The sequence below is a fragment of the Canis lupus genome, chromosome X (assembly GCF_048164855.1).
Source record: "Canis lupus baileyi chromosome X, mCanLup2.hap1, whole genome shotgun sequence".
NCBI lineage: Eukaryota > Metazoa > Chordata > Mammalia > Carnivora > Canidae > Canis > Canis lupus.
The window spans coordinates 59,370,153-59,396,092 of record NC_132876.1 but is presented as its reverse complement, the minus strand read 5'-3'; the positions used below and the strand labels follow the sequence as shown (position 1 = coordinate 59,396,092).

The 25,940-nt window shown below is 34.8% G+C and overlaps 1 protein-coding gene across 5 annotated transcripts in view; it reads right to left on the bottom strand.

Moving 5' to 3' along the window:
• RPS6KA6 (ribosomal protein S6 kinase A6) overlaps nt 1-25,940 on the bottom strand; it is a 195,577-nt gene that overhangs the window by 43,689 nt on the left and 125,948 nt on the right. For 4 of the 5 annotated variants that reach the window (XM_072815168.1, XM_072815167.1, XM_072815166.1 and 1 more), the window contains 10 exons: nt 25,718-25,755; nt 12,520-12,662; nt 9,238-9,308; nt 8,917-9,005; nt 8,090-8,148; nt 5,466-5,568; nt 4,347-4,477; nt 3,792-3,914; nt 3,072-3,161; nt 1,949-2,107 (listed from right to left, as the gene is read on the bottom strand). In XM_072815168.1, the coding sequence (XP_072671269.1) occupies nt 1,949-2,107; nt 3,072-3,161; nt 3,792-3,914; nt 4,347-4,477; nt 5,466-5,568; nt 8,090-8,148; nt 8,917-9,005; nt 9,238-9,308; nt 12,520-12,662; nt 25,718-25,755 (1,006 nt within the window). The remainder of the gene's footprint in view (nt 1-1,948; nt 2,108-3,071; nt 3,162-3,791; nt 3,915-4,346; nt 4,478-5,465; nt 5,569-8,089; nt 8,149-8,916; nt 9,006-9,237; nt 9,309-12,519; nt 12,663-25,717; nt 25,756-25,940) is intronic. The other variant, XM_072815171.1, reaches the window with a different exon arrangement.

The window sequence follows — 25,940 nt, the reverse complement described above, 5'->3', positions numbered from 1 at the left end:
AATCAATGCCCAGAAGTCAGTGGGCATTTCTATACACTAACAATGAGACTGAAGATAGAGAAATTAAGGAGTTAATCCCATTGACAATTGCACCCAAAAGCATAAGATACCTAGGAATAAACCTAACCAAAGAGGTAAAGGATCTATAACCTAAAAACTAGAGAACACTTCTGAAAGAAGTTGAGGAAAACACAAAGAGATGGAAAAATATTCCATGCTCATGTATTGACAGAATTAATATTGTGAGAATGTCAATGTTACCCAGGGGAATTTACCCATTTAATGCAATCCCTATAAAATACCATGGACTTTCTTCAGAGAGTTGGAACAAATCATCTTAAGATTTGTGTGGAATCAGAAAAGGCCCCGAATAGCCATGGGGATATTAAAAAAGAAAAACGAGCTGGGGGCATCACAATGCCAGATTTCAGGTTGTACTACAAAGCTGTGGTCATCAAGACAGTGTGGTACTGGCACAAAAACAGAAACATAGGTCAATGGAACAGAATAGAGAATCCAGAAGTGGACCCTCAAGTTTATGGTCAACTAATATTCGATAAAGGAGGAAAGACTATCCACTGCAAAAAAGACAGTCTCTTCAATAAATGGTGCTGGGAAAATTGGACATCCACATGCAGAAGAATGAAACTAGACCACTCTCTTGCACCATACACAAAGAGCAACTCAAAATGGATGAAAGATCTAAATGTGAGACAAGATTCCATTAAAATCCTAGAGGAGAACACAGGCAACACTCTTTTTGAACTTGGCCACAGCAACTTCTTGCAAGATACATCCACGAAGGCAAGAGAAACAAAACCAAAAATGAACTATTGGGACTTCATCAAGATCAAAAGCTTCTGCACAGCCAAAGAAACAGTCAGCAAAACTAAAAGACAACCTACAGGATGGGAGAAGATATTTGCAAATGACCTATCAGATAAAGGGCTAGTATCCAGGATCTATAAACAATCCAATCATGAAATGGGCAATGGACATGGACAGTAATTTCACAGAGGAAGCCATAGACATGGCCAACAAGCACATGAGAAAATGCTCCACATCACTGTCCATCAGGGAAATACAAATCAAAGCCACAATGAGATACTACCTCACACCAGTGAGAATGGGGAAAATTAACAAGACAGGAAACAACAAATGTTGGAGAGGATGTGGAGAAAGGGGAACCCTCTTGCACTGTTGGTGGGAACGTGAACTGGTGTATTCTGGAAAACTCTGTGGATGTTCCTCAGAGAATTAAAAATAGATCTGCCCTATTACCCAGCAATTGCACTGCTGGAGATTTACCCCAAAGAGAGAGATACAGTGAAATGCTGGAATACCTGCTCCCCGATGTTGTAGCAGCAATGTCCACAATAGCCAAACTATGGAAGGAGCCTTGGTGTCCATCAAAAATGAATGGATAAGGAAGATGTGGTCTATGTATACAATGCAATATTACTCAGCCATTAGAAATGACAAATACCCACCATTTGCTTTGACGTGGATTGAACTGGAGGGTGTTATGCTGAGTGAAATAAGTCAATCGAAAAAGGACAAATATTATATCATCTCATTCACTTGGGAAATATAAAAATTAGTGAAAAGGAATAAAGGAGAAAGGAGAGAGAATGAGTGAAAATGTCAATGAGGATGACAAAACAGGAGAGACACCTAACTCTGGCAAATGAACAAGGGGTAGTGGAAAGGGAGGTGGGCGGGGGGTTGGGGTGACTGGGAAGGCACTGAGGAGGGCGCTTGGTGGGATGAGCACTGGGTGTTATGCTATATGTTGGCAAATTGAACTCCAATAATAAAATTTAAAAAATATATTTACAGGAAACAGTTCATTTGTTCAAAAACTCATTTTGTGTGGCATCTCCTAGATATAATTTTATGAAGATTTATAAGTCCCAAAATTGAAGAGGAGAATATAACTACAACTTACTCCTTGACAATGAAGATAGTCAATTGTCTTAGTTATTACAATCAGTACATCACTAGCTTCTTGTTCTGAGAAACATTTTTTTTTGAGAATACGGTCAAGTAGTTCTCCTCCTTTCATCAAGTCCGTAACAACGTAAACATATCTACCATCATCATAAACCTAAAAAAAATTAATATTATTATAAATATGAAATTTTGAAATTATATTTACTTTCCTTTTCTAGTGAACCTCTATTGTTATTAAAGGACATCATCCCGTTACTGTTAATATAGTATAGTCTACACTGAAGATTAAAATGGCTAAATAACTTTCTACACTGTCTTGAAACCATGTTAAACATATCATTGCATTAACTTTTGAAGTTGTGCATTATGCTTCATCAACTGATATAAATGGAACAACAGATCTCTGCGTCTGTCAAATGGCATCTATCCTCTATTTGACTATATTATAGCCACTTCTCTACCAATAACCATCTTCCTTCTGGCAGTAAATACATCATTTTTAAATATCATCCTCACAGTCCATTATCTAATATGGTGTCTTAAATATTTGTCAAATTCAAATACTATGTTAAGGAGAATAAATAAGAAAACTACGTGTACCATTTCATTCAGTGCATGTGAGATATCTGTGTATACAGATATGTGTGCATATATGTGTGTGTGTGTTTATAACAAAATACTGCTTACAAATTACTAATCAAAATGCATAATACTGTTTCACTCAAGGAGCAATCCACAATGCTATAGCCATTTGCTATATAATCAAGAAAGTAAAATATTTTAGAATTTGGCAATTCTAATTCTCCTATATCTTCTATATTTAAGCTACTACAGGATAATAAATGGTGCTGTTTATAATGTTGATTAGTTGACCAGCCAGAATATATTCAAGCCGTCAAGACACTGTCATTTACCAACCATCATGTTCCCTTTTGATCTTGTAAAAGAAGGGTAGGAGTACAGAATCACAGGGGAAAAAAAGAAGTGAAGTGGCAAATTTAAGAGTTTTGAGGTTTTATAGTATAAAAGTAGAATATACCATAAAAATGAATAATTTCAAAAAGAAAAAGTGTCAAAACTTCATTAGCTTAGCTGATACATAGATTTTAAATACTTACATCCTTTAAAGTAATAATGTTGGGGTGTTGTCCATAGCGCATCAAAATTTCAATTTCTTCTGAGGGGTCTCTCTTACTTTTGTCAATGATCTAAGAAATAAGTTAAGAAAATTCTCAGAGAAAACCAAATTATTGTCTTTGTCTAAAAATGAATGAAATATAGTCAATATAATTATATTTTAAGCAAACACTTAAAACTCAAGACTGATGCTTATTTCACATTATTTTAACATTTAAAAATTTCCTATAACAGAAACTTAAAAAAAAACAGAACACTAAAAAAACCCAGAACACTTTCCTTAAAATTATATTCCACTTAACTGAAGCTATGCCAACTGATAATGTAATCCAAATTTAACAGTAATTATCATAATTACACAATCTTATACTATATTAAAATAAAGCTATCTAAAACAAGACTATTATGAAATATACCATTCCTCCAAAATAAATTCAAATGACAATATTAAGTCTTAAGACTCTTCCCCCATCTTGATGAGCACTGGGGGATATATGTAAGTGATGAATCACTAAATTCTACACCTGAAACTAATTTTACCATATATGTTAACTGACTGGAATTTAGATACTTGAGAAAAATCTCTTCCTCTCTCATCTTTGCTATCTCCACTTGCTCCATTGAAAAATGTTTGTCAGTTAACCTTTAATTTAACTTATATATATAAAAACAAACAAACAAGTTAGGCTCAGAGATAATACCTTCACTGCAAATTCCATGTTGGTAGCTGTATGTATGCATCGCTTGCAAACAGAATAGGAGCCAACACCAATATCCTCTTTTAATTCATATACTTCAGCAAATTGTGCAGCATTTCCATTTATCTATTTTTTAAGGTAAAATATTAAGGAGAATGAAATATTTTCACAGTTTTTATCTTCTCTCCTAAATATGCATCAGCCTGAAATCTTTTAAAAAATCATTATAGAGAGAGGTTTTATCAGTATTTGCAAATTGTTTAAGGAGATTCTGAGCTGATCCTAAATGTTAGGTTTTTTAGATCCCCAAAGCCAAAACAACAAACCAACTAGCTTAAACACTGTTATTCCATTATTTTTGTCAGAAGACACTACATAAATTTAATTAAAGGATACTACTAATGTATTTTTCTCAAATCATAGAGACATATTTAAATCATATTATATACAGAGATAAATTAAGAAGTTAAAAATCACCTAAATTCGTGTAAATCCATTAGCAATAACTGAAAAACATAGTTATCCCTATATTGAATTATCTGATTAAGTGGAATTTACCTGAACAATTGGTAACACATTTGCACTTGTGACAGGAGTGATTTTATATTCCTCTGCAATAGACGTTGCAACAAAGCTGAATCCTTTGAAGAGTTGATGAGCGTTAGCACTAGCTGGCAAACCAGGAGAATCTAATGTCCAAATAATTATATTCAATTAGAACTACACAGAATTCTGATATTAAATGTTAGCATTTCTTTAAGTATAAAAGAAACCATTAAATGTTTCCATCAGACATAGTATATCATGTGTTTCATTTATTGCATATTTATCTGTCTCCCCACACTAGTATGCAAGCACCATGGATTACAATTTTTGCCCATTCTGTTTACTGCTGCATTTTCACTGCTTAATAGGTTCAATATTTGTTGGTATTCAATAATTGTTAAATGAATATATGAAGTAGATGCTACTATAAGTAGACCTCATTAAATTATAAATTTTAAGTCACTGATATAGGCAGCCCTGGTGGCTTAGCGGTTTAGCGCCACCTTCAGCCCAGGGCGTGATCCTGGAGACCCGGGATGGAGTCCCACTTCAGGCTCCCTGCATGGAGCCTGCTTCTCCCTCTGCCTCTCTGCCTCTCTCTCTCTCTCTCTTTCATAAATAAATAAAATCTTAAAAGAAAGAATCACTGATATATCTCATCTTACCTCCTACCCCTTACCCTATAAAGTATTAGCATGTCAAAGGACTTTTTAAACAGGAAAGATTTTTACCCTTTGCTCTAGCCCTTGCTTCCCTGATAAATATTTCCTATTTAAATCCTCTGCTTGAATGATGCCCAAGCAATGCTGTATATAAGATCCACACTTTCATATAGAACAAATCAACCCTCTGCAAACTTAAAATTCATTTAGTTTTTATCTAAGAAGCTAGTTTACTTTTAAGATTTTATTTATTCATGAGAGACACACAGAGAGGCAGAGACATAGGCAGAGGGAGAAGCAGACTCCCCAAGGGGAGCCCTATACTGGACTGGATCCTGGGACTCCAGGATCACACTCTGAGCCCAAAGCAGATGCTCAACCACTGAGCCACCCAGGTGTACCCCCCTAGTTTATTTTTAAACATTTAATTGAACTAAAAGGTCTGATGTTACATATAAACATGCATTACCTTTAGGTGTTTTTGCAGTAAACTCAGGATCAAAACAAAAAGTATCATCTGGTTTTCCAGAAGCAGGTTTGAAAGGAGGTTGAACTTCTCTTCTATATAATCTCTAGAAAAAATATCAACAAGATAATACAAAATCATATTAACACTTTAAAATTATTGTATTTTTTTAAAGGAAAGCAGAAGATAAAATTCATAGTCCTTAACAGAAGACTCACAATTTAATAACTAAAATTTTAAAAGGCTTCAGATACCTGTTAACCAAATTCTAAAAATTTGAGAAATAATGTGCCCAAATGAGACCAAGAAACAACAATGGTGCCAAAAGTTGCATTCACAATGAAGGATGTTCAGTTTTGAATATCAAAAACTGACTTGAATTTTCACAGATAAAATAACCATGTAGAATATATCACAATGCAACCATAAACAAATACTAATAACATTCAAGAATTTCAAAACTAATAGATTATCTTCAAGAAGTATATATTTCACCTAAAATATTTTTTTACATAAAAACATGCCTAAAAAACACTATTTAGGGCTCTTACTCTATAACAAAAATATAATTTGTCAATAATTTAACTTCCTAAAATTTATTTTTGAAAGACTCTTAAAACATTTTATAATACATGAAAATCTACTCCTCTCTTTTAAAATCGGCTTTTCTAAAGGTCACAGTCCCATAGTGGGGGTAAATTAATAGAGAATTACTTTGGTTTTCATTGATTTAATATATAAACATTCCATTCTTTTGTTATTTAATTTAAGAGAAATTAACATAAACTATTTAGATATAAGAATGATGGAAACAAAGACTTTGCCCTTTGTCTAGTTAAGGAGAAAGGATGAGTAAACAAGTATTAGAAAAAAAAATGACAAGAGGATACAAGGACACCAAAAAAGGGATGCAAACACATATGACATAGGGCAGACCCCTTTTTTTTTAAGGATTTATTTATTTGCTCATGAGAGAGAGAGAGAGAGAGAGAGAGAGGGAGAGAGAGACAGGCAGAAGGAGAAGCAGGCTCCATGCAGGAAGCCTAATGTGGGACTCGATCCCAGGTCTCCAGGACCATGCCCTGGGCTGAAGGCAGGTGCCAAACCGCTGTGCCACCCAGGGATTCCCCCTTTTAGAGTATTAATATTGATGGCTTATGTTATGCAGTTTACAACTATAAAAAATAATTTTTCCAACTATTTAAATTCCAGCTAGTTAACATATAGTGCAATATTAGTTTTAGGTGTAGAATTTAGTGACTCATCATTTATATACGACACCTGATGCTCATCCTAACAAGTGCCCTGCTTAATACCCGTCACCTGTTTAACCCCCCACCCCCCGCACACCTCCCCTCCAGCAACCCTCAGTTTGTTCTCTATAGTTAAGAGTCTATTTCTTGTTTTGCCTCTTTCCCCCAACCATGTTCATTTGTGTTGTTTTTTTTAAATTCCACATATGAGTGAAATCATATGGTATCTTTTTCTAACTTATTTTGCTGAGCATAATACATTCTAGTTGCATCCATGTAGTTGCAAATGGCAAGATTTCATTCCTTTTGATGACTAATATTCTATTTTATATATACATATATAAAAGTAACAAATAAAGAAATACACCCCTGGTACCCCATTACATATATATATATATATATATATATATATATATAGTAATATATACATATATACCCCACTTCGTCATCCATTCATTAGTTGATAGACATTTGGGCTGTTTCCATATTTTGGCTACTGTTGATAATGCTGCTATAAAAATTACGGTGCATGGATCCCTTCAAATCAGTATTTTTGTATCCTTTGGGTAAATATTTAGTGGTACAATTGCTAAGTCATAGGGTAGTTCTATTTATTACTTTTTGAGGAACCTCCATACTGTTTCCAGAGTGGCTCCACTAGTTTGCATTCCCACCAACAATTTAAGAAGGTTCCCCTTTCTCTACATCCTTGCCAACACCTGTTGTTTCCTGTGTTGTTGATTTTAGCCATTCTGAACTAGTGTAAAGTGATATTTCACTGAGTGATGTTGAGCATCTTTTTCTGTATCTGCTGGCCATCTGGATGTCTTTGGAAAAATGTCAACTCATGTCTTCTGTCCAGATTTTGGATTATTCATTTTTTTGGGTATTGATTTTTATATGTTTTTTTAATATATTTTAGATACTAACACTTTATCAGTTATGTTATCTGCAAATATCTTCCCCATTCCTTAGATTGCCTTTTAGTTTTGTTGATTGTTTGCTGTACAGAAGCTATTTATCAGTTAAGTGTGGTTACTCTCCTCTTTGAATTAGAATTCATTTAAGAATTTGCCTTATCATTCACCCCCTTACCCCTTTCTATTTCTTCTCCACATTCCCCAATTGAGAATAGGGGAGAACAGTAACCATACTTAATAGATAAAACATATGGGTAATAGAAATTTACTAAATATCATCCACACACATTTGGTTCAAGGTAATTGCCATGACATCTATATCTCTAAATAAAAATCTCACACCAAAAACAAAATAATAGGATTAAGTTTATCAACAAAGTACTAATATGACCATTTTATTCTTCATTGTTAATTCATATTAGTCACTCAGTAACAGAGTTTCTACTGAACTTACATTCCAGTCAACATTTGCAAAAAAAAGATGTCTTTTGATTTCCTCAACTCCTTCTGAACCTATAAAAAAATAAATAATTTTTTACTACTATAATACTTTTAATGTTTCTACCTGGCTTCTCTGCTGTTATCTCAAGAATATACACATATCATAGATTCCTTGCAGTGAAAATTTTATGATTTTTATCTGATATTTTATTGTGATTTTTTAAATTTAATACAGTAAAATATATCTGATGTACACATTGAAGCACATAAACTATCATGAAATACTGAAATGCCTTCCAAATTGAATCAAAATAATATTTAACATAATCAAAATTGAAGTATAGTTTCTTTTCTTCACAATTCAACTTACAGCTGTATCTCAATGCCAAATTAAAAAGTTCAACAGAATAGACATTGAAATTTAAACACAAGTACATAAATAATAGGATCACAGCTGGATCCAGGGAAAGGCTACCAGAAACTGGGCAAATAACAAGAGGCTATGGACATATTTAACTCGAAGAGTACTGGAAGGTACAAAATAACTATCTTCAAATATCAAAAGGATTACCTATATAAGGGATAATTCTGTGAATTATTTTTAAAAAGGCAAACCACATAATATACAAAATGATATTAAACAGTAGTTTTGAATAAGTAGACTACTCCATTTTTAAATTATGGCCATAAGAGAGTTTAGATCCAGTACATACAAAATGCAAACTTCTAGGTATAAATATATAGCATCAGTAAATGAATTAAGCCAGAGAGCTTGAAGTTACAATTATCCTCCTAAAACATGCAGTGTATTGTTATAAAAGCTAAGACAATAAAGAATACCCAATCTATTTGCTGGATTCCTTTTAAACAACATCCTTAGGAGACTTTGTGCCTCAGCACTAAGAAATTGAGGCATCCCAAGTTTTGCTCTGAAAAAGAAGATTTAAAAAAAAGTTCACTTAAATTTAGCCATTCTTTACATTGACAAACCGCAAAAAGAATTTAAAAGAATGCTTTAACAATGACAAATAATGTCCTTTATATGGTAGGAGAAGAAAATATGACAGTGTGAAAAAATACTCTTCTGTCAATTGAAAACAAGTTTCTCAAAACTGAAAGCAAGGAATTTTTCCCAAAAGAAAAACTAGTGTTTACACTTACTTTAATATCATATTCATGGTCTCATTTCGGTCTTTACCTTGGAATGGCAGAGTACCAGTAAGCATTTCAAACTAAAACAAACAAAAAGTAACACAGAATTTAGAATATACAATAAAATTTTGTAGGAAAAAACTTGAGACATCTAATACATGATTATCAAATCATGAAGGATATACATGATAAGTCAAAATAAGACCAGAAAAGTCACAAATAAAGAAATACACTTCTGGTACCCCATTACATGTAGCCCAATTAATAGGTGACCTGTAGGAAATGAAACCAACCAATTTTTTCAGTCCTGTCTAATTTGGCTAAGTTCACAAAATCAAAGCAATCTGAAAATAGACACACAACATTTCTTTTAAAAAAATATGCCTTTAAAGCAAACATTTAACAATGAATGGAAAATAAAGATAAAGATAAAGATAAGCCCTGAACCATTTCAAATCCATACATGCTTTGTACACTTGAAACTAATATTACAATATATATTAACTGACTGGAATTTAAATAAAAACTTAAGAAGCTCTACAAAAGGCTAATAAGCTCATGAAAAGATGCTCAATATCACTAGTCTTTAGTGAAAGAAAAGAAAAAAAAAAAGATTAACCATTCTCATTCTCCTCACTGCCCCCTCCAAGAAAAACCAATCAAAAAAGAACAAGAGGCTACAACACAAACACCAATATCTTGAAAAAAAAAATTGAGACAGTTGCACATGGCTAAAAAGCATTTTCCCTAAGAGATTTAACAACAATGTGGTAATTAGAACATTAAATAATGGTATAAAAAAGACTGGATCTAAAATTAAGATCATTAGATTTCACTAAAGGGAAAACCTTTTATTTCTCTAATATTTAAATATTGAACTTAGATTCAATAATGGCTTTGGCTTCAGTCCTCTGCTCATTTATTTATTTATTTTTAAAGATTTTATTTATTTCTTCATGAGAGACCCAGAGAGAGAGAGGCAGAGGGAGAAGTAGGCTCCATGCAGGAAACCCAATGTGGGATTTAATCCCAGAGCTCCGAGGTCACGCACTGAGCCAAAGGCAGAGGCTCAACCACTGAGTCACCCAGGCACCCCAGTTCTCTGCTCATTTATCTGAATTTACAACCTTAGTTAGCTTATCCATTCAACTCTTTCCTATATACTGATGACTTTCAAATCTGTTCCGGCTTCAATCTCTCTCAAGTCTCAGTTCTCCCTCCCAAATCTATAGTAATATTTTTCAACTGGATACTTAAGAAGTAGGGGTAGGAGCCACAGAAAGTGAAAGAAGATAAAAGAAAGTATCGTATAGAGGGATTATTGCTCTCAAGCTCCAGTCCCCTACGTCCAAACCTAAAGTTATGGCTCTCCACTCGGGACTGAAGGAGTAGAGGTGGTAATGGCAAGGACAAAAGGAAGGAATATATTATATTGGAATCAAAACTCCCCCTTAAATTAAACTTATGTTGGCTGACTGAGTAGCTTTTTTTTTCTTAACATCTCCAGATGATTCTGATCCTTTCTCTACTTCCTATTCCTAATTTATTACCACCAAGGGGTTAACCACAAACCTATAATAACCTATGCAACATGTTATAGATTAATTATTTCTCCACTTCTAAAACCAGCTCTCCATCCTAACTATCTCTTTTCTACTGAACTTTTATTCTTTCAATTCCTTAAAGTTCATAAATTGTAAAGGTTTCATTATCTTTGACCCTTTCCTTCTCCTTCATCTGTAACATTAAATCAGGTATTAAAATCAGTCACTTCTTCCTTCCTAAAATACATTTTCTCTAATTACCATCTCGTTAAAGAATCTACAAAAGTTTCCTACTACTCAGAGAATTGCATACATATGTTGATAGGCTTATCGTCTCATTTCCTCCACCATGACCCTCATTTTCCACTACTATTCTAATATTCTAATTGGTTCTACAGTTCTTTGCTAATATGATCACAATACTATCCTTCTTGAATTGGAGATATTTAAATTTTATCCATGCTTCTTTTTTTTTAAGATTTTATTTATTCATGAGAGACACAGAGAGTGACAGAGACACAGGCTGAGGGAGAAGCAGGCTCCCTGCAGGGAGCCCAATGTGGGACTGGATTCCAGGACCCCGGGATCATGACCTGAATTGAAGGCAGACGCTCAACCAGTGAGCCACCCAGGGGCACTCCATACTTCTTAATTTAAGTTCCACTTCTTCCGCTTTTCCTAAATCAACTTATATGATTTCTTGCCTGAATTCCTAAGGTATACTGTCAGACAGTTTATTTAGCTGTTCCAATTGTTTCCCCAGCCAGATTGTATGCTTTCTTAGGTGATGAAAAACATCAAGTACTGTACTGCCAGTTTATTCCTACTCCACTGCCCTCCCCAATGCCAGGTTTATAATAGGCCTTAATATATTGATGTGTTATATAGTATGTCATTTATTTTTTTAATATATAGTATGTCATTTAGTAGTAAATAGGGAAAATGGATTATCATCAAAATAGATTATCAGCAAGATGGATTATACAGGCAAATTGATTCAATAGCTATTCATTTATCACCCTACTTAATACTGCAAATTCTATTCTTTTTTTTTAAAAGGTCACAAGCTCTTTATTTTAAGATGTTATTTATTTATTCATGAGAGACATGGGGTGGGCGTGGCGGGAGGAGAGACACAGGCAGAGGGAGAAGCAGGCTCCATGAAGGGAGCCTGATGTGGGACTCCATCCCAGGTCTCCAGGATCAGGCCCTGGGCTGAAGGCGGCACTAAACAGCTGAGCCACTCGGGTGCCCTCTATTCTTAATTTATACCAGATTAGTCAGTTTGTATATTGACTATGCTAGGTATCATGGGAGATGAAAAGTAGTATGAAATATGATTGCTCTCCTCAAGAAGTTTACAATCTTTCTAGGGACATGCATGGAACAATTAGACAGTAAGACACTTTATGGTAAAGTGATAAATTCTGTGATATCTAATAAAAATACCATGCGAGAATTAAACATAGTATTCTGAAATCTAAAAACTGGTAAGCCTTTTTCTAACTTTTATATTTGAATGGCTTATAAAAGAATGCTGCCATTTTACCTTTTAATCTAGGAACTTTAAAGAAATCAGAATACTAAATCCTCAATTCTTACTGTATAACACCTAGCCAGTCACAAGTTTTTTAGTAATCATAAATTATAAAAACTCTATTCTCTCCTGACATATTGCAAAATTTATTAACATTTTAAATAATATTAACTTTATATTGGGAAAATTTTTAAAAATAACAGTACTTACCATAAGTACACCATATGACCACCAATCAGCACTCTGGGAATGGCCTCTCCTATTTACTACTTCAGGAGCCATATACTCCACTGTACCACAAAATGAGTAAGCCTTCTTTTCTTGATCAACTGATTCCTTGCTGAGACCAAAATCTGTAATAACAATGTGTCACAAAAATATATCTAAAGATATTCAGAAAATAGAATATACCAAAAGAAATAAAATTATATGTTAGACCTTAAAACAATTCATGGATGGCCTATAATTACTCTTAAGAAAGCTCTCTTGTGAGACAAATAATGGAATGCAGCCAATATTTCATAAAGATACACTTTAAGAGCATTTAAAGATTACTTTCATTTCATCATCAAAATACATGTTTTCATATCTATACTAAAATATCATTCAGCAATTCTGAGAGGTCAATAATTATTATTTTTTTATTTTTTTAATTTTTTTTTATTGGTGTTCAATTTACCAACATACAGAATAACACCAAATGCCCGTCAACCATTCACACCAGCCCCCGCACTCCTCCCCTACTACCACCACTAGTTCGTTTCCGGAGTTAGCAGTCTTTACGTTCTGTCTCCCTTTCTGATATTTCCCACACATTTCTTCTCCCTTCCCTTATATTCCCTTTCACTATTATTTATATTCCCCAAATGAATGAGAACATATGTTTGTCCTTCTCCGACTGACTTACTTCACTGAGCATAATACCCTCCAGTTCCATCCACGTTGAAGCAAACGGTGGGTATTTGTCATTTCTAATAGCTGAGTAATATTCCATTGTATACCACATCTTCTTTATCCACTCATCTTTCGATGGACACCGAGGCTCCTTCCACAGTTTGGCTATTGTGGACATTGCTGCTATAATATCGGGGTGCAGGTGTCCCTGCGTTTCATTGCATCTGTATCTTTGGGGTAAATCCGCAACAGTGCAATGGCTGGGTCGTAGGGCAGGTCTATTTTTAACTCTTTGAGGAACCTCCACACAGTTTTCCAGAGTGGCTGCACCAGTTCAAATTCCCACCAACAGTATAAGAGGGTTCCCTTTTCTCCGCATCCTCCCCAACATTTGTGGTTTCCTGCCTTGTTAATTTTCCCCATTCTGACTGGTGTGAGGTGGTATCTCATTGTGGTTTTGATTTGTATTTCCCTGATGGCAAGTGATGCAGAGCATTTTCTCATGTGCATGGTGGCCATGTCTATGTCTTCCTCTGTGAGATTTCTCTTCATGTCTTTTGCCCATTTCATGATTGGATTGTTTGTTTCTTTGGTGTTGAGTTTAAGAAGTTCTTTATAGATCTTGGAAACTAGCCCTTTATCTGATAGGTCATTTGCAAATATCTTCTCCCATTCTGTAGGTTGTCTTTTAGTTTTGTTGACTGTATCCTTTGCTGTGCAAAAGCTTCTTATCTTCATGAAGTCCCAATAGTTCATTTTTGTTTTTGTTTCTTTTGCCTTCGTGGATGTATCTTGCAAGAAGTTACTGTGGCCAAGTTCAAAAAGGGTGTTGCCTGTGTTCTTCTCTAGGATTTTGAATAGAATCTTGTCTCACATTTAGATCTTTCATCCATTTTGAGTTTAACTTTGTGTATGGTGAAAGAGAGTGGTCTAGTTTCATTCTTCTGCATGTGGATGTCCAATTTTCCCAGCACCATTTATTGAAGAGACCGTCTTTCTTCCAATGGATAGTCTTTCCTCCTTTATCGAATATTAGTTGACCATAAAGATGAGGGTCCACTTCTGGGTTCTCTATTCTGTTCCATTGATCTATGTGTCTGTTTTTGTGCCAGTACCACACTGTCTTGATGACCACAGCTTTGTAGTACATCCTGAAATCTGGCATTGTGATGCCCCCAGATATGGTTTTCTTTTTTAAAATTCCCCTGGCTATTCAGGGTCTTTTCTGATTCCACACAAATCTTAAAATAATTTGTTCTAACTCTCTGAAGAAAGTCCATGGTATTTTGATAGGGATTGCATTAAACGTGTATATTTCCCTGGGTAACATTGACATTTTCACAATATTAATTCTTCCAATCCATGAGCATGGAATAATTTTCCATCTCTTTGTGTCTTCCTCAATTTCTTTCAGAAGTGTTCTATAGTTTTTAGGGTACAGATCCTTTACATCTTTGGTTAGGTTTATTCTTAGGTATTTTATGCTTTTGGGTGCAATTGTAAATGGGATTGACTCCTTAATTTCTCTTTCTTCAGTCTCATTGTTAGTGTATAGAAATACCACTGATTTCTGGGCATTGATTTTTGTATCCTGCCACGCTACCAAATTGCTGTATGAGTTCTAGCAATCTTGGGGTGGAGGCTTTTGGGTTTTCTACGTAGAGTATCATGTCATCGGCGAAGAGGGAGAGTTTGACTTCTTCTTTTCCAATTTGAACGCCTTTAATGTCTTTTTGTTGTCTGATTGCTGAGGCTAGGACTTCCAGTACTATGTTGAATAGCAGTGGTGAGAGTGGACATCCCTGTCTTGTTCCTGATCTTAGGGCAAAGGCTCCCAGTGTTTCCCCATTGAGAATGATATTTGCTGTGGGCTTTCCGTAGATGGCTTTTAAGATGTTGAGGAATGTTCCCTCTATCCCTACACTCCGAAGAGTTTTGATCAGGAATGGATGCTGTATTTTGTCAAATGCTTTCTCTGCATCTAAGGAGAGGATCATATGGTTCTTGGTTTTTCTCTTGCTGATATGATGAATCACATTGATTATTTTATGGGTGTTGAACAAGCTTTGTGTCCCAGAGATAAATCCAACTTGGTCATGGTGAATAATTTTCTTAATGTACTGTTGGATCCTATTGGCTAGTATCTTGTTGAGAATTTTGGCATCCATGTTCATCAGGGATATTGGTCTGTAATTCTCCTTTTTGGTGGGGTCTTTGTCTGGTTTTGGAATTAAGGTGATGCTGGCCTCATAGAACGAATTTGGAAGTACTCCATCTCTTTCTGTCTTTCAAAACAGCTTTAGGAGAATAGGTATTGTTTCTTCTTTAAACGTTTGATAGAATTCCCCTGGGAAGCCATCTGGCCTTGGACTCTTGTGTCTTGGGAGGTTTTTGATGACTGCTTCAATATCCTCCCTGGTTATTGACCTGTTCAGGTTTTCTATTTCTTCCTGTTCCAGTTTTGGTAGTTTGTGGCTTTCCAGGAATGCGTCCATTTCTTCTACATTGCCTAATTTATTGGCATATAGCTGTTCATAATATGTTTTTAAAATCGTTTGTATTTCCTTGGTGTTGGTAGTGATCTCTCCTTTCTCATTCATGATTTTATTAATTTGAGTCTTCTCTCTCTTCTTTTTAATAAGGCTGGCTAATGGTTTATCTATCTTATTAATTCTTTCAAAGAACCAACTCCTGGTTCTGTTGATCTGTTCCACAGTTCTTCTGGTCTCGATTTCGTTGAGTTCTGCTCAAATCTTTATTAATTCTCTTCTTGTCCTGGGTGTAGGATCTATTTGCTGTTTTTTCTCTCGTTCCTTTAGGTGTAAGGTTAGCTTTTGTATTTGAGTTCTTTCCAGTTTTTGAATGGATGCTTTTATTGCGATGTATTTCCCCCTTAGGACTGCTTTTGCTGCATCCCAATAATTTTGAACGGTTGTATCTTCATTCTCATTAGTTTCCATGAATCTTTTTAATTCTTCCTTAATTTCCTGGTTGACCCTTTCATCTTTTAGCAGGATGACCCTTAACCTCCACGTGTTTGAGGTCCTTCCAAACTTCTTGTTGTGATTTAGTTCTAATTTCAAGGCATTATGGTCTGAGAATATGCAGGGGACGATCCCAATCTTTGGTATCGGTTCAGACCCGATTTGTGACCCAGTATGTGGTCTATTCTGGAGAAAATTCCATGTGCACTTGAGAAGAATGTGTATTCAGTTGAGTTTGGATGTAAAGTTCTGTAGATATCTGTGAAATCCATCTGGTCCAGTGTATCATTTAAAGCTCTCGTTTCTTTGGAGATGTTGTGTTTAGAAGACCTATCAAGTATAGAAAGCGCTAGATTGAAGTCACCAAGTATAAGTGTATTATTATCTAAGTATTTCTTCACTTTGGTTATTAATTGATTGGTATATTTGGCAGCTCCCACATTCGGGGCATATATATTGAGGATTGTTAAGTCCTCTTGTTGGGTAGATCCTTTAAGTATGATATAGTGTCCCTCTTCATCTCTCACTACAGTCTTTGGGGTAAATTTTAGTTTATCTGATATAAGGATGGCTACCCCTGCTTTCTTTTGCTGACCATTCGAATGGTAAATGGTTCTCCAACCTTTTATTTTCAGGCTGTAGGTGTCCTTCTGTCTAAAATGAGTCTCTTGTAGACAGCAAATTGATGGGTCCTGCTTTTTTATCCAGTCTGAAACCCTGCGCCTTTTGATGGGGTCATTAAGCCCGTTCACATTCAGAGTTACTATTGAGAGATATGAGTTTAGTGTCATCATGATATTTCTTGCAGAGCTGGTTTGGAGGTCACATATTCTTTCAGTTCCTGCCTGTCTTGGAAGCTCTTCTGTCTCTCCTTCCATTTTGAATGAGAGCCTTGATGGATAAAGTATTCTTGGTTGCATGTTCTTCTCATTTAGGACCCTGAGTATATCCTTCCAGCCCTTTCTGGCCTGCCAGGTCTCTGTGGAGAGGTCTGCTGTTACCCTAATACTCCTCCCCATAAAAGTCAGGGATTTCTTGTCTCTTGCTGCTTTAAGGATCTTCTCTTTATCTTTGGAATTTACAAGCTTCACTATTAGATGTCGACGTGTTGATTGTTTTTTATTGATTTTAGGGGGGGATCTCTCTATTTCCTGGATCTGAATGCCTGTTTCCCTTCCCAGATTAGGAAAGTTTTCAGCTAGGATTTGTTCAAATACATATTCTGGCCCTCTGTCCCTTTCGGTGCCCTCAAGAACCCCAAGTAAACGTAGGTTTTTCTTCCTCAGGCCGTCGTTTATTTCCCTTAATGTGTCTTCATGGTCTTTTAGTTGTCTGTCTTTTTTCCTCAGTTTCCCTCTTTGCCATCAACTTGTCTTCTATGTCACTCACTCATTCTTCCACCTCATTAACCCTTGTTAGGACTTCTAGTTTGGATTGCATCTCATTCAATTGATTTTTAATTTCTGCCTGATTAGTTCTAAATTCTGCAGTCATGAAGTCTCTTGAGTCCTTTATGCTTTTTTCTAGAGCCACCAGTAGCTGTATAATAGTGCTTCTGAATTGGCTTTCTGACACTGAATTGTAATCCAGATTTTGTAACTCTGTGGGAGAGAGGACTGTTTCTGATTCTTTCTTTTGAGGTGAGGTTTTCCTTCTAGTCATTTTGCTCAGTGCAGAGTGGCCAAAAGCAAGCTGTATTGGGAAAAGGAGAAAAAGGGAGGAGAGAAAGAATGAAAGAAAAAAGAAAGAGAAAAAAAGGAAGAAAAAAAGAAAAAAGAAGAAAAAGAGAAAGAAAAAGAAAGAAAGAAAAAAAAGGTGGGGGAAGGAAACCAATCAAAAAGCAAAACAAAACAAAACAAAACAAAACAAACAAACAAACAAAAAAAAACCACGGGGGAGTATCTTCTGATTCTGTATACTTTAAGTCCCTTGACTTCCTCTGGAACTTGTCCTACTAGCTGGTCTTCTGGGGGAGGGGCCTGTTGTGCTGATTTTCAGGTGTTAACACTTGGGGGAGCTGCTCTGCCCCCTGCCTGGTGCAGGGCTCAGTGGGGGTTGTTTGCCCCGTGAGGCACCAGGAGGAACAGCCCCAGTGGCGGGGCCTGCTCTGGAAACCTGGATTCAGCCCTCGCAGTAACTCCGGAGCTCTCCGTCTGCAGGGCCTGGAAGCTGGGGCGGGGGACGCTGATCTGCTCAGCTGGGGCAGGAGCGTCCTTGCTGTTCTGGGCCCTCCCGTCCTCTGCCTGTCCCGGGGGGAGGCCGGATCTTGGGCTGTGTCCTGGCGCCCTGTGTTCCGGGGCCTGGGCTCTTGGATTCTCGCTCCAAGCCCGCAGCCCCCTCCGCGTTGCCGCCGACCGAGCACCCCCGAGCTGCTCCCGGTGCTGCGCAGCCCCCACCGCAGGGAGCCTCTTCCTCTGCCCAAGCCCCTCGGAGCTGCTCCCGGAGCCGCGCAGCCGCCTCTGTGGAGCCGCAGCCCGAGCCCCTCCGAGCTGCTCCGGTCCCGCCGTGTGCGCTGCAGCCCTTAGGGAGCTCGGAGCACTCTCCTGGGCACGCAGTTGCTCTGTTAGTGTCCCAGGGAGCCCGAGGGCATCCCCGCCCTCCTGAGGTCCTGCTCCAACTCCCTGGGAGCCCCTTTCCGCCCGGGAAGGTTGGTGCAGCTCCTGCTTCTCCAGGTCGGAGCTTTCCTGTCCTGGGGGCACTCGCCCCGGCCTTAGCCTGGCTCCTCGCAGGGCCCCTCCTCCTTGGATGCCTTTTGTTTGTTTATTTCTTTTTTCCCCCGTCTTCCTACCTTGATAGAAGCGCGAACTCTTCTCACTGTAGCATTCCAGGTGTTCTCTCTTTAATTCTCAGGCCGATTTCATAGATTTTCAGGATAATTTGAAGGTTTTCTAGGTAATTTGGTGGGGATAGGTGATTTGGAGACCCTACTCTTCCGCCATCTTGCCCCTCCTCCAAGAGGTCAATAATTAAATCAAAGCTTTCATAGTGATCTAAGTTTTAAAACAGACTAAGACAAAAAGAAGAGAGTAACTTACATTTTTTTAAAACACTAAAAAACCAATTATGCTTTGGCTTTGGTAAGCTTCCATTTGTTTAACGCTTTCAAGAGCTAAAGGTACCAATATATAAAAATCAATCTTATTCCTATGTAATAGCAATGAAAAATTGTTAGCTGAAATTCACAAAGTAGCATTTATAATACCACCAAAAAATCCACACATGAAATCCACAGGTATAAATATACAAAGTATATGTAAGATATGTATACTGCAAACTAGAAACACTGATGAAAGAAATCAAAGTAAATCTAAATAAATGGAGAAACATATTGTACGCATGGTTTGGGAGATTCAATATTGTTAAATATATCAATTCTACTAAAAGCCAATATCCAGAGTCAATGAAACTTCCAGCAAGATATCTTTTATAAAAATCAAAAAACTAAATTTAAAATTTATAAAAAAGACTATAGGAAATACATTAGCCAAAATAATTTTGAAGAAGAAAAACACTGAGGACTAATACTACCTCACTTCAATACTTACTATAATGCTATAGTAATCAAGACAGTTTGGCATTGGAGAAAGTATAGACATAGATATGTCATACATACATGACAATATATATTGATATACATGTTGATATATATCAATGCAAAAGGACAGTGAGTAGACTAAGTCCAAGAATAGAAAACATATAGGTCTACTATAATGCTTGTTTTGAAAATGTAAATTTGTTACAATATGATTGATACATTAGGAAACAATTTGAGCATAACATAAGTTTCAAATGGGGTTGGCTAATGTGTGGTTTACCTGCAATTTTGTCTACAAGAAAACACTAGCTGTTTTGTAGCTGCACCTAGCTGAAGCAACCAAGTAGAAATAGACACATGCACATACCCCAAACATCTGCCAGCTATTTCAGCTCACCAGGTGTATTATGAGTCATTCTTATCTACCTGTAGTGTTACAACCTTCCTCACAATTCCCGATAATCTATCTTCTACTACTTCACAATAACTAAACAAACTGTAACCTTTCTGAAAACAATTCTACAAGCAAATTTCAGGATATTTTCGAGGTAAGTTTCCTACTTATTGTAGTGTTTATATATTCTTACACATTTAGAAGTGTAAAGTAATGCTGTCATTTTTGTCAACTTGCTGTCTTTCTTTTGTGGTCTCATTATATATCTGAATGTTAAACCTCTAACGTCAGTTTCCCCATTAAGTCATTTGCATTTTATTATGTAATTATTCAAAGTGGAGTGATTTTTTAAGATCATATGTGCTGCATTACATCTGACGATAGATAGATAGATAGATAGATAGATAGATAGATAGATAGATATAGATAAAGGAGTAAAAGCAATTCCCTGAAGAAAGTTAAGTTCTTTTCAACAAATGGTTCCAGAACAATAGGATATTAATATAAAAAATCCTTGTAACATAAATATTAACCAAAAATGAATCACAGAAAATGTAAAACCTAAAACTTTAAAATTTCCAAAAGAATAAAATCTTTGTGATCTTGTATTTCTGAGATACAACATCATAAGTATAATTCATAAAAGAAAAAAGTTGATAACTGGACTTTACCAGCATCAAAACTCTTCAGAAGATACTGTTCAGAGAAGAAAAAAAGAAGTTATAGACTGCAGAAAATATTTGCAAACTGCATATATGATAAAGCTCTTATATTCAGAATATATTTTAAAAACTCAAAATTCAATAATAAGAAAACAAAAAACCCACTCTTTTTAAAAGGGCAAAAGATCTGAACAGATACTTCTCCAAAGAAATAAAAAGATGCTCACTCTCATCAGTTATTAGGGGAATTCTAATTAAAACCCCAAAGAATACCACTATATATCTATCAGTAGAGCTAAATAAACTGACAATACTAAGTAATGGCAAGGATGCAGAGCAACTAGTCTCATATGCTGCTGATGGGTATGCAAAATGGTGCAACCACTTGGAAGACAGTTTACAGGTTTCTCACTAAGTTAAAAATACACTTACCATATGACCAAGCAATCCCACTCCTTTGGTATTTACTCAAGTGAAATAAAAAAAAATTATGTTCAGATAAAACCTGCACATGAATATTTACAGTGGCTTTATTCATCACTGCCAAAAACTGGAAACAAGCCAAATACCCCTTACTTGGGGATTAGACAAACCATGGCATCATCATAAAATGGAACACCATTCAGCAATAAAAAATAAAACACACAATATAGATTAATCTCAAATGCAGTATATTAAGTAAATGAAGCCAGACTCAAAAGGCAATTTACTCCTATGCCTCTGTTTACATTACATCATGGAAAAGGTAAAACCTTAGGGACCGAAAGCCGACTGATATTTGTCTAAGATAAAAAGGAGTATCGACTTGTAATGGGGAAATTTTGGAGGGTGATAGAATTGTTTCTTATCTCTACGTTGGTGGTAGAAATAAAATAAATGTATTTGTCAAAGTTTGCAAAAGTATAGATTAAAAAGTGATTTCTAAAAAGTAAACCTTGTATTTTGAGACCATTGCAAATTCACATATGCATGTGAAATACTATAAGACATCCTATTTACCTTTTACCCAGTTTCCCCCATGGTAAAATCTTACAAAACTATATTACAATATCACAACCACAGTATTGAGAAGGGTGTAGTCAAGATACAGGAAAATTCCATCACCACAAGGATCCAAAGAATGAGTTTTACCCTGCGTAAATTATACCTTAATTCTATAAAGGAAAATAAATCTTTAAGTCCTAAATTGCTCTCTTAAAATAAAATATCAACATGAGTAATTAATTTTAGGGTCCCTCAAAATTAATTTTCTAACCATGTTCAATATTTTCATTTAAAAATCACTTATCCTTGAATAATGACTTTAATGCATTATTTTTACCATAATTTAAAAAAATCTTTTCAATGTACTACTACTCTCTTTGTCTATATTTTGAGAATTTTAAACTCTTGTGCATTCCATTTCAAAGATTAAATGTAATGAAAGCTAGTGTTTGAGGTCAGTTCAGCTGAATATAACAACATACCTTGTAAGAGAAGAACACTGGCTTCTTTGGCCATTCCAGAGAGGAGGAGAAAGGGAAGAGAATTTTCTTATCCTCCATTACCTTTCACAGATTTATACCACTCCATACAGGTCCTCTGCTGTACTTGTCTGACAAAACTGACATTTAACACTAGAATTTGCTCAGTAATCAATTGACAAAAAGTTTTACAATAAGAGTTAGCTACAAGATTAAATAAGATATATAAGTTAAGCAGTGATTTTTCCAAGCCACTAATTTGAAAACAAAATACAGAAAGCAGCTTTATAAGAGCTTTTTTTTTGAGGAGGAGGTCAGTATATCTTTGTACACTTAAATGACTCTGACTTCAAATTTTCAAAATGTGCCTAGAGACAATGATTTCATAAATATTTACTATGAGTAAAAGTAATCTCAGTGAATAATTTGCATAACCATAAAATTATTAAAATTAATTTTATGTATACATTCTCTCTTAAATATCCAATCAAGTACTGTGTGATATAAATTTCTGACACTGTATATTTTTCTCCCTTCTCTTTATAGAAATTACCCTGAATTTTGTCCCTCCAAAAACACATTATAGTAACCAGAGACAGTTGAAATCAATTGTATGTTCAATTTAAAGCTTTTAATGGAATATTATGAATAAACATTTTTTTATGAACCAGGTAAATCATATTATTTAGTTTTTATATAGACTATGAGGTGGGGTATTACAGAAAAAAATGAGACACAACAAACAATATAAATAATATATTGACATTTATGCAGATATTTTGGGGCTATTCTCATTCTATTGGTCTTTTGCTATGCAATCATACTCTTGGTATGAGGTCAATTAGGCTCAAACCATAGTCATATCAGGGAACCTTTGTATAGTTCACTGCCATTCTAGAGTAATTTGTTAAACATTGCATCTATTCCTTTTATTCAGAGAATTTTTTAAATGGACTGGTAAAAAGAAAGATATTGTCCCTCTCTTATGATTAAGGAAAACCTAATTCTTCCTCCTAAGCCTAAGAAGAAACAATGTTGAGAAAGACTCTGTTATATGAGACATTCCTAAATCATTAGAGCCCACTGGTTTCAATGTAAACAGCAATCAATCTGGTATTTTTGACTGTAATATTCAAAATGGAAGGAAGAAGATAGGAAGGACAAGAGGAAAAGAGGGAGAGGAAGAGGGAAGAAAAGACACACAAAAGGTAAGAAAGCAAGAAAGGAAGAAAAAGAAAAAGAAAAAGAAAAAGAAAAAAGAAAGAAAGAAGAAAGAAGAAAGAAAAAGAAAGAAAGAAAGAAAGAAAGAAAGAAAGAAAGAAAGAAGGAAGGAAGGAAGGAAGGAAGAAAGAAAGAAGGAAGGAAGGAAGGAAAGAAGGAAAATAAGTTAAAGGAAATAATGAAAAAAAAGTAAAGTATTAGAATATTTGCTGTGAATGGTCATACTTTAACCAACCTTACTGGAATGTTGTAAGGTTAAACCCATATGTTTATTACTCATTAAAAAACTCTGAATTAGGCTGTAATTATAAAACAGTATAAATTATCTAATATTTGTTATTGTCTACTTTCTTTAAAGAAATATTTATGCCATTTTAAAGAAAATAGACTGAATTGTTAAAAAATATATATAAATCATTTTATATTTTTATAAGCTTTGTCCTTTGTTTATAAGTTTGCATTTATTCTAACTATTCCTTTCTCCACAGCCAATTTAAGTCCAAAAGCTATAAAAGCAGAATTCACATTACAAGACTAAATATAAAACAATTTGACATCATTATTCACCAATTAATCATAATGTAGAAAAGAGATATAGGTAGGATTTATTCTACTTTTATCCCACTTAACTTCCTCAACCCCTGACAAAACAGGCATAATTTATTTAAAAAAATTGAAAAGAATTAAATTCTAATTAGCTTTGCAACAAAAGTTGATTGGTATAAAAAATTATGCAATATATAAAATCTTAAAAAACTCTACTGTTCTATTATTTTTCTTTCCTTTTCCTCTTTAAATCCCTTTAAATCAACTTTTCTTCTTTTATATATGAAAAAGAGAATCAGGTTATGACTAAGAAAGATTTACTAAACTTTATTTGAACTTTATCACAACTGCCTGAGCTTTCAAGTTAACAGCTTTGTTATACTTTAGTTTTACACTGAAGCAGTATACTTAAGAATTTAAAGCAACTTACCTTTAAAGTGTACTGGTCCAAAATTCTCTGTAAAGACCACATCTTCATTTTAACATTCTGATAATTAAATAAAGATTTTACTATCTATTTATAACATAAGTGACCTTTTGAGATTGGCTCACTCAGCATAATGCCCTTGAGTCCATCCAAGTTGTTGCATATATCAAGAATTCTTTCCTTTTTACTGCTGGGTAGTATTCCATTGTATGGTTGTATCACAGTTTGTTTATCCATTCATTCTTTGAAGGACATTTGGGACATTTCCAGTCTTGGGCTATTATAAATAGAGCTGCTATGAAAATTCATGTATAGGGTTCTATGTGGACATAAGTTTTTATTTCTTTAGGACAAATGCCCAGGATGGGTACTGTATGGTTCTATTTATATCATATTCTCAACATAACAAAACCAGATATGTAGAATAGATAAGTGGTTGCCAGGAGTTTGGGTAGGGGGAAGGAGGGTATAATTGTAAATGGGCAGCACAAGAGAGTTTTTTTGTAGTTGTAGAACAATTTTGCATATTGATTGTGGTGGTGGTATTCAAATCTGTGCATGTGATAAAAAGTCATAGAATTATATACAAACAAAAATAAATTCATGCAAAATCTAGTGAAATCCAAATAAAGTATAGAGTCCAGTGAGTTGTATTATACAAATCAATTTCTGTGGGTTGATAATACACTGCAGTTTTATAAGATGTCACCATTGAGGGAAACTGGGTTATTAGTACACAGGACCTTTCAATATTATTTTTGCAACATACCGTGAGTCCAAAATTATTTAAAAATAAAAGTTTTTAAAAATGGTGTAATAAAGATATTTTATACTTAAGAATCCTGTGAGGATTAGCATCTGGTGTTATAATAAACCCTCAATATTCAAAATAAAGAAAAATAAAATGTCTTTATAAATACAGAAAAAATTGAACCTCTGATTCTGAAACACTTGGTTTAAAAGTTTATAATTCACTACATTTCAGGGTGATAACTACTTAGGGTAAATTTTTCAGTCTAGAATAAAACTAAGATGATGTGTTTTTACCTAGAAAGCCAAATGCCATTTGTTAATTAGGACAGTAACTCTATTGCATATTTTTTGGTATAACATTAGAACATATTGAGAGCTATCTTATCTACCTTTTAAATGAATTTGAGTTCACTAAAGAGATGAATAAAATACAAGTCAAGGAAAAAGAAAACAGGCTGAGACAAATATATATATTAGAATATAGAAAACTATAAAATGGGCTTAGGGCAAAATAAGAACATTCGCATACCTGTTAATTTGATATGTCCTATTTCATCAAGCAGAATGCTGTAAATCAAAAATCACATTCAACAAAATAGAATAAAATATTTTTATATATAACATTTACATAAAAATGTTCATAAATTTTAAAATATATTTCATGTACTAGAAAATATTTAAATTATTAATTTAAAACCCACGGGAAAAATAAAATCAATGGTATCTCATAAAGACTACTTTTTATAAGTTTC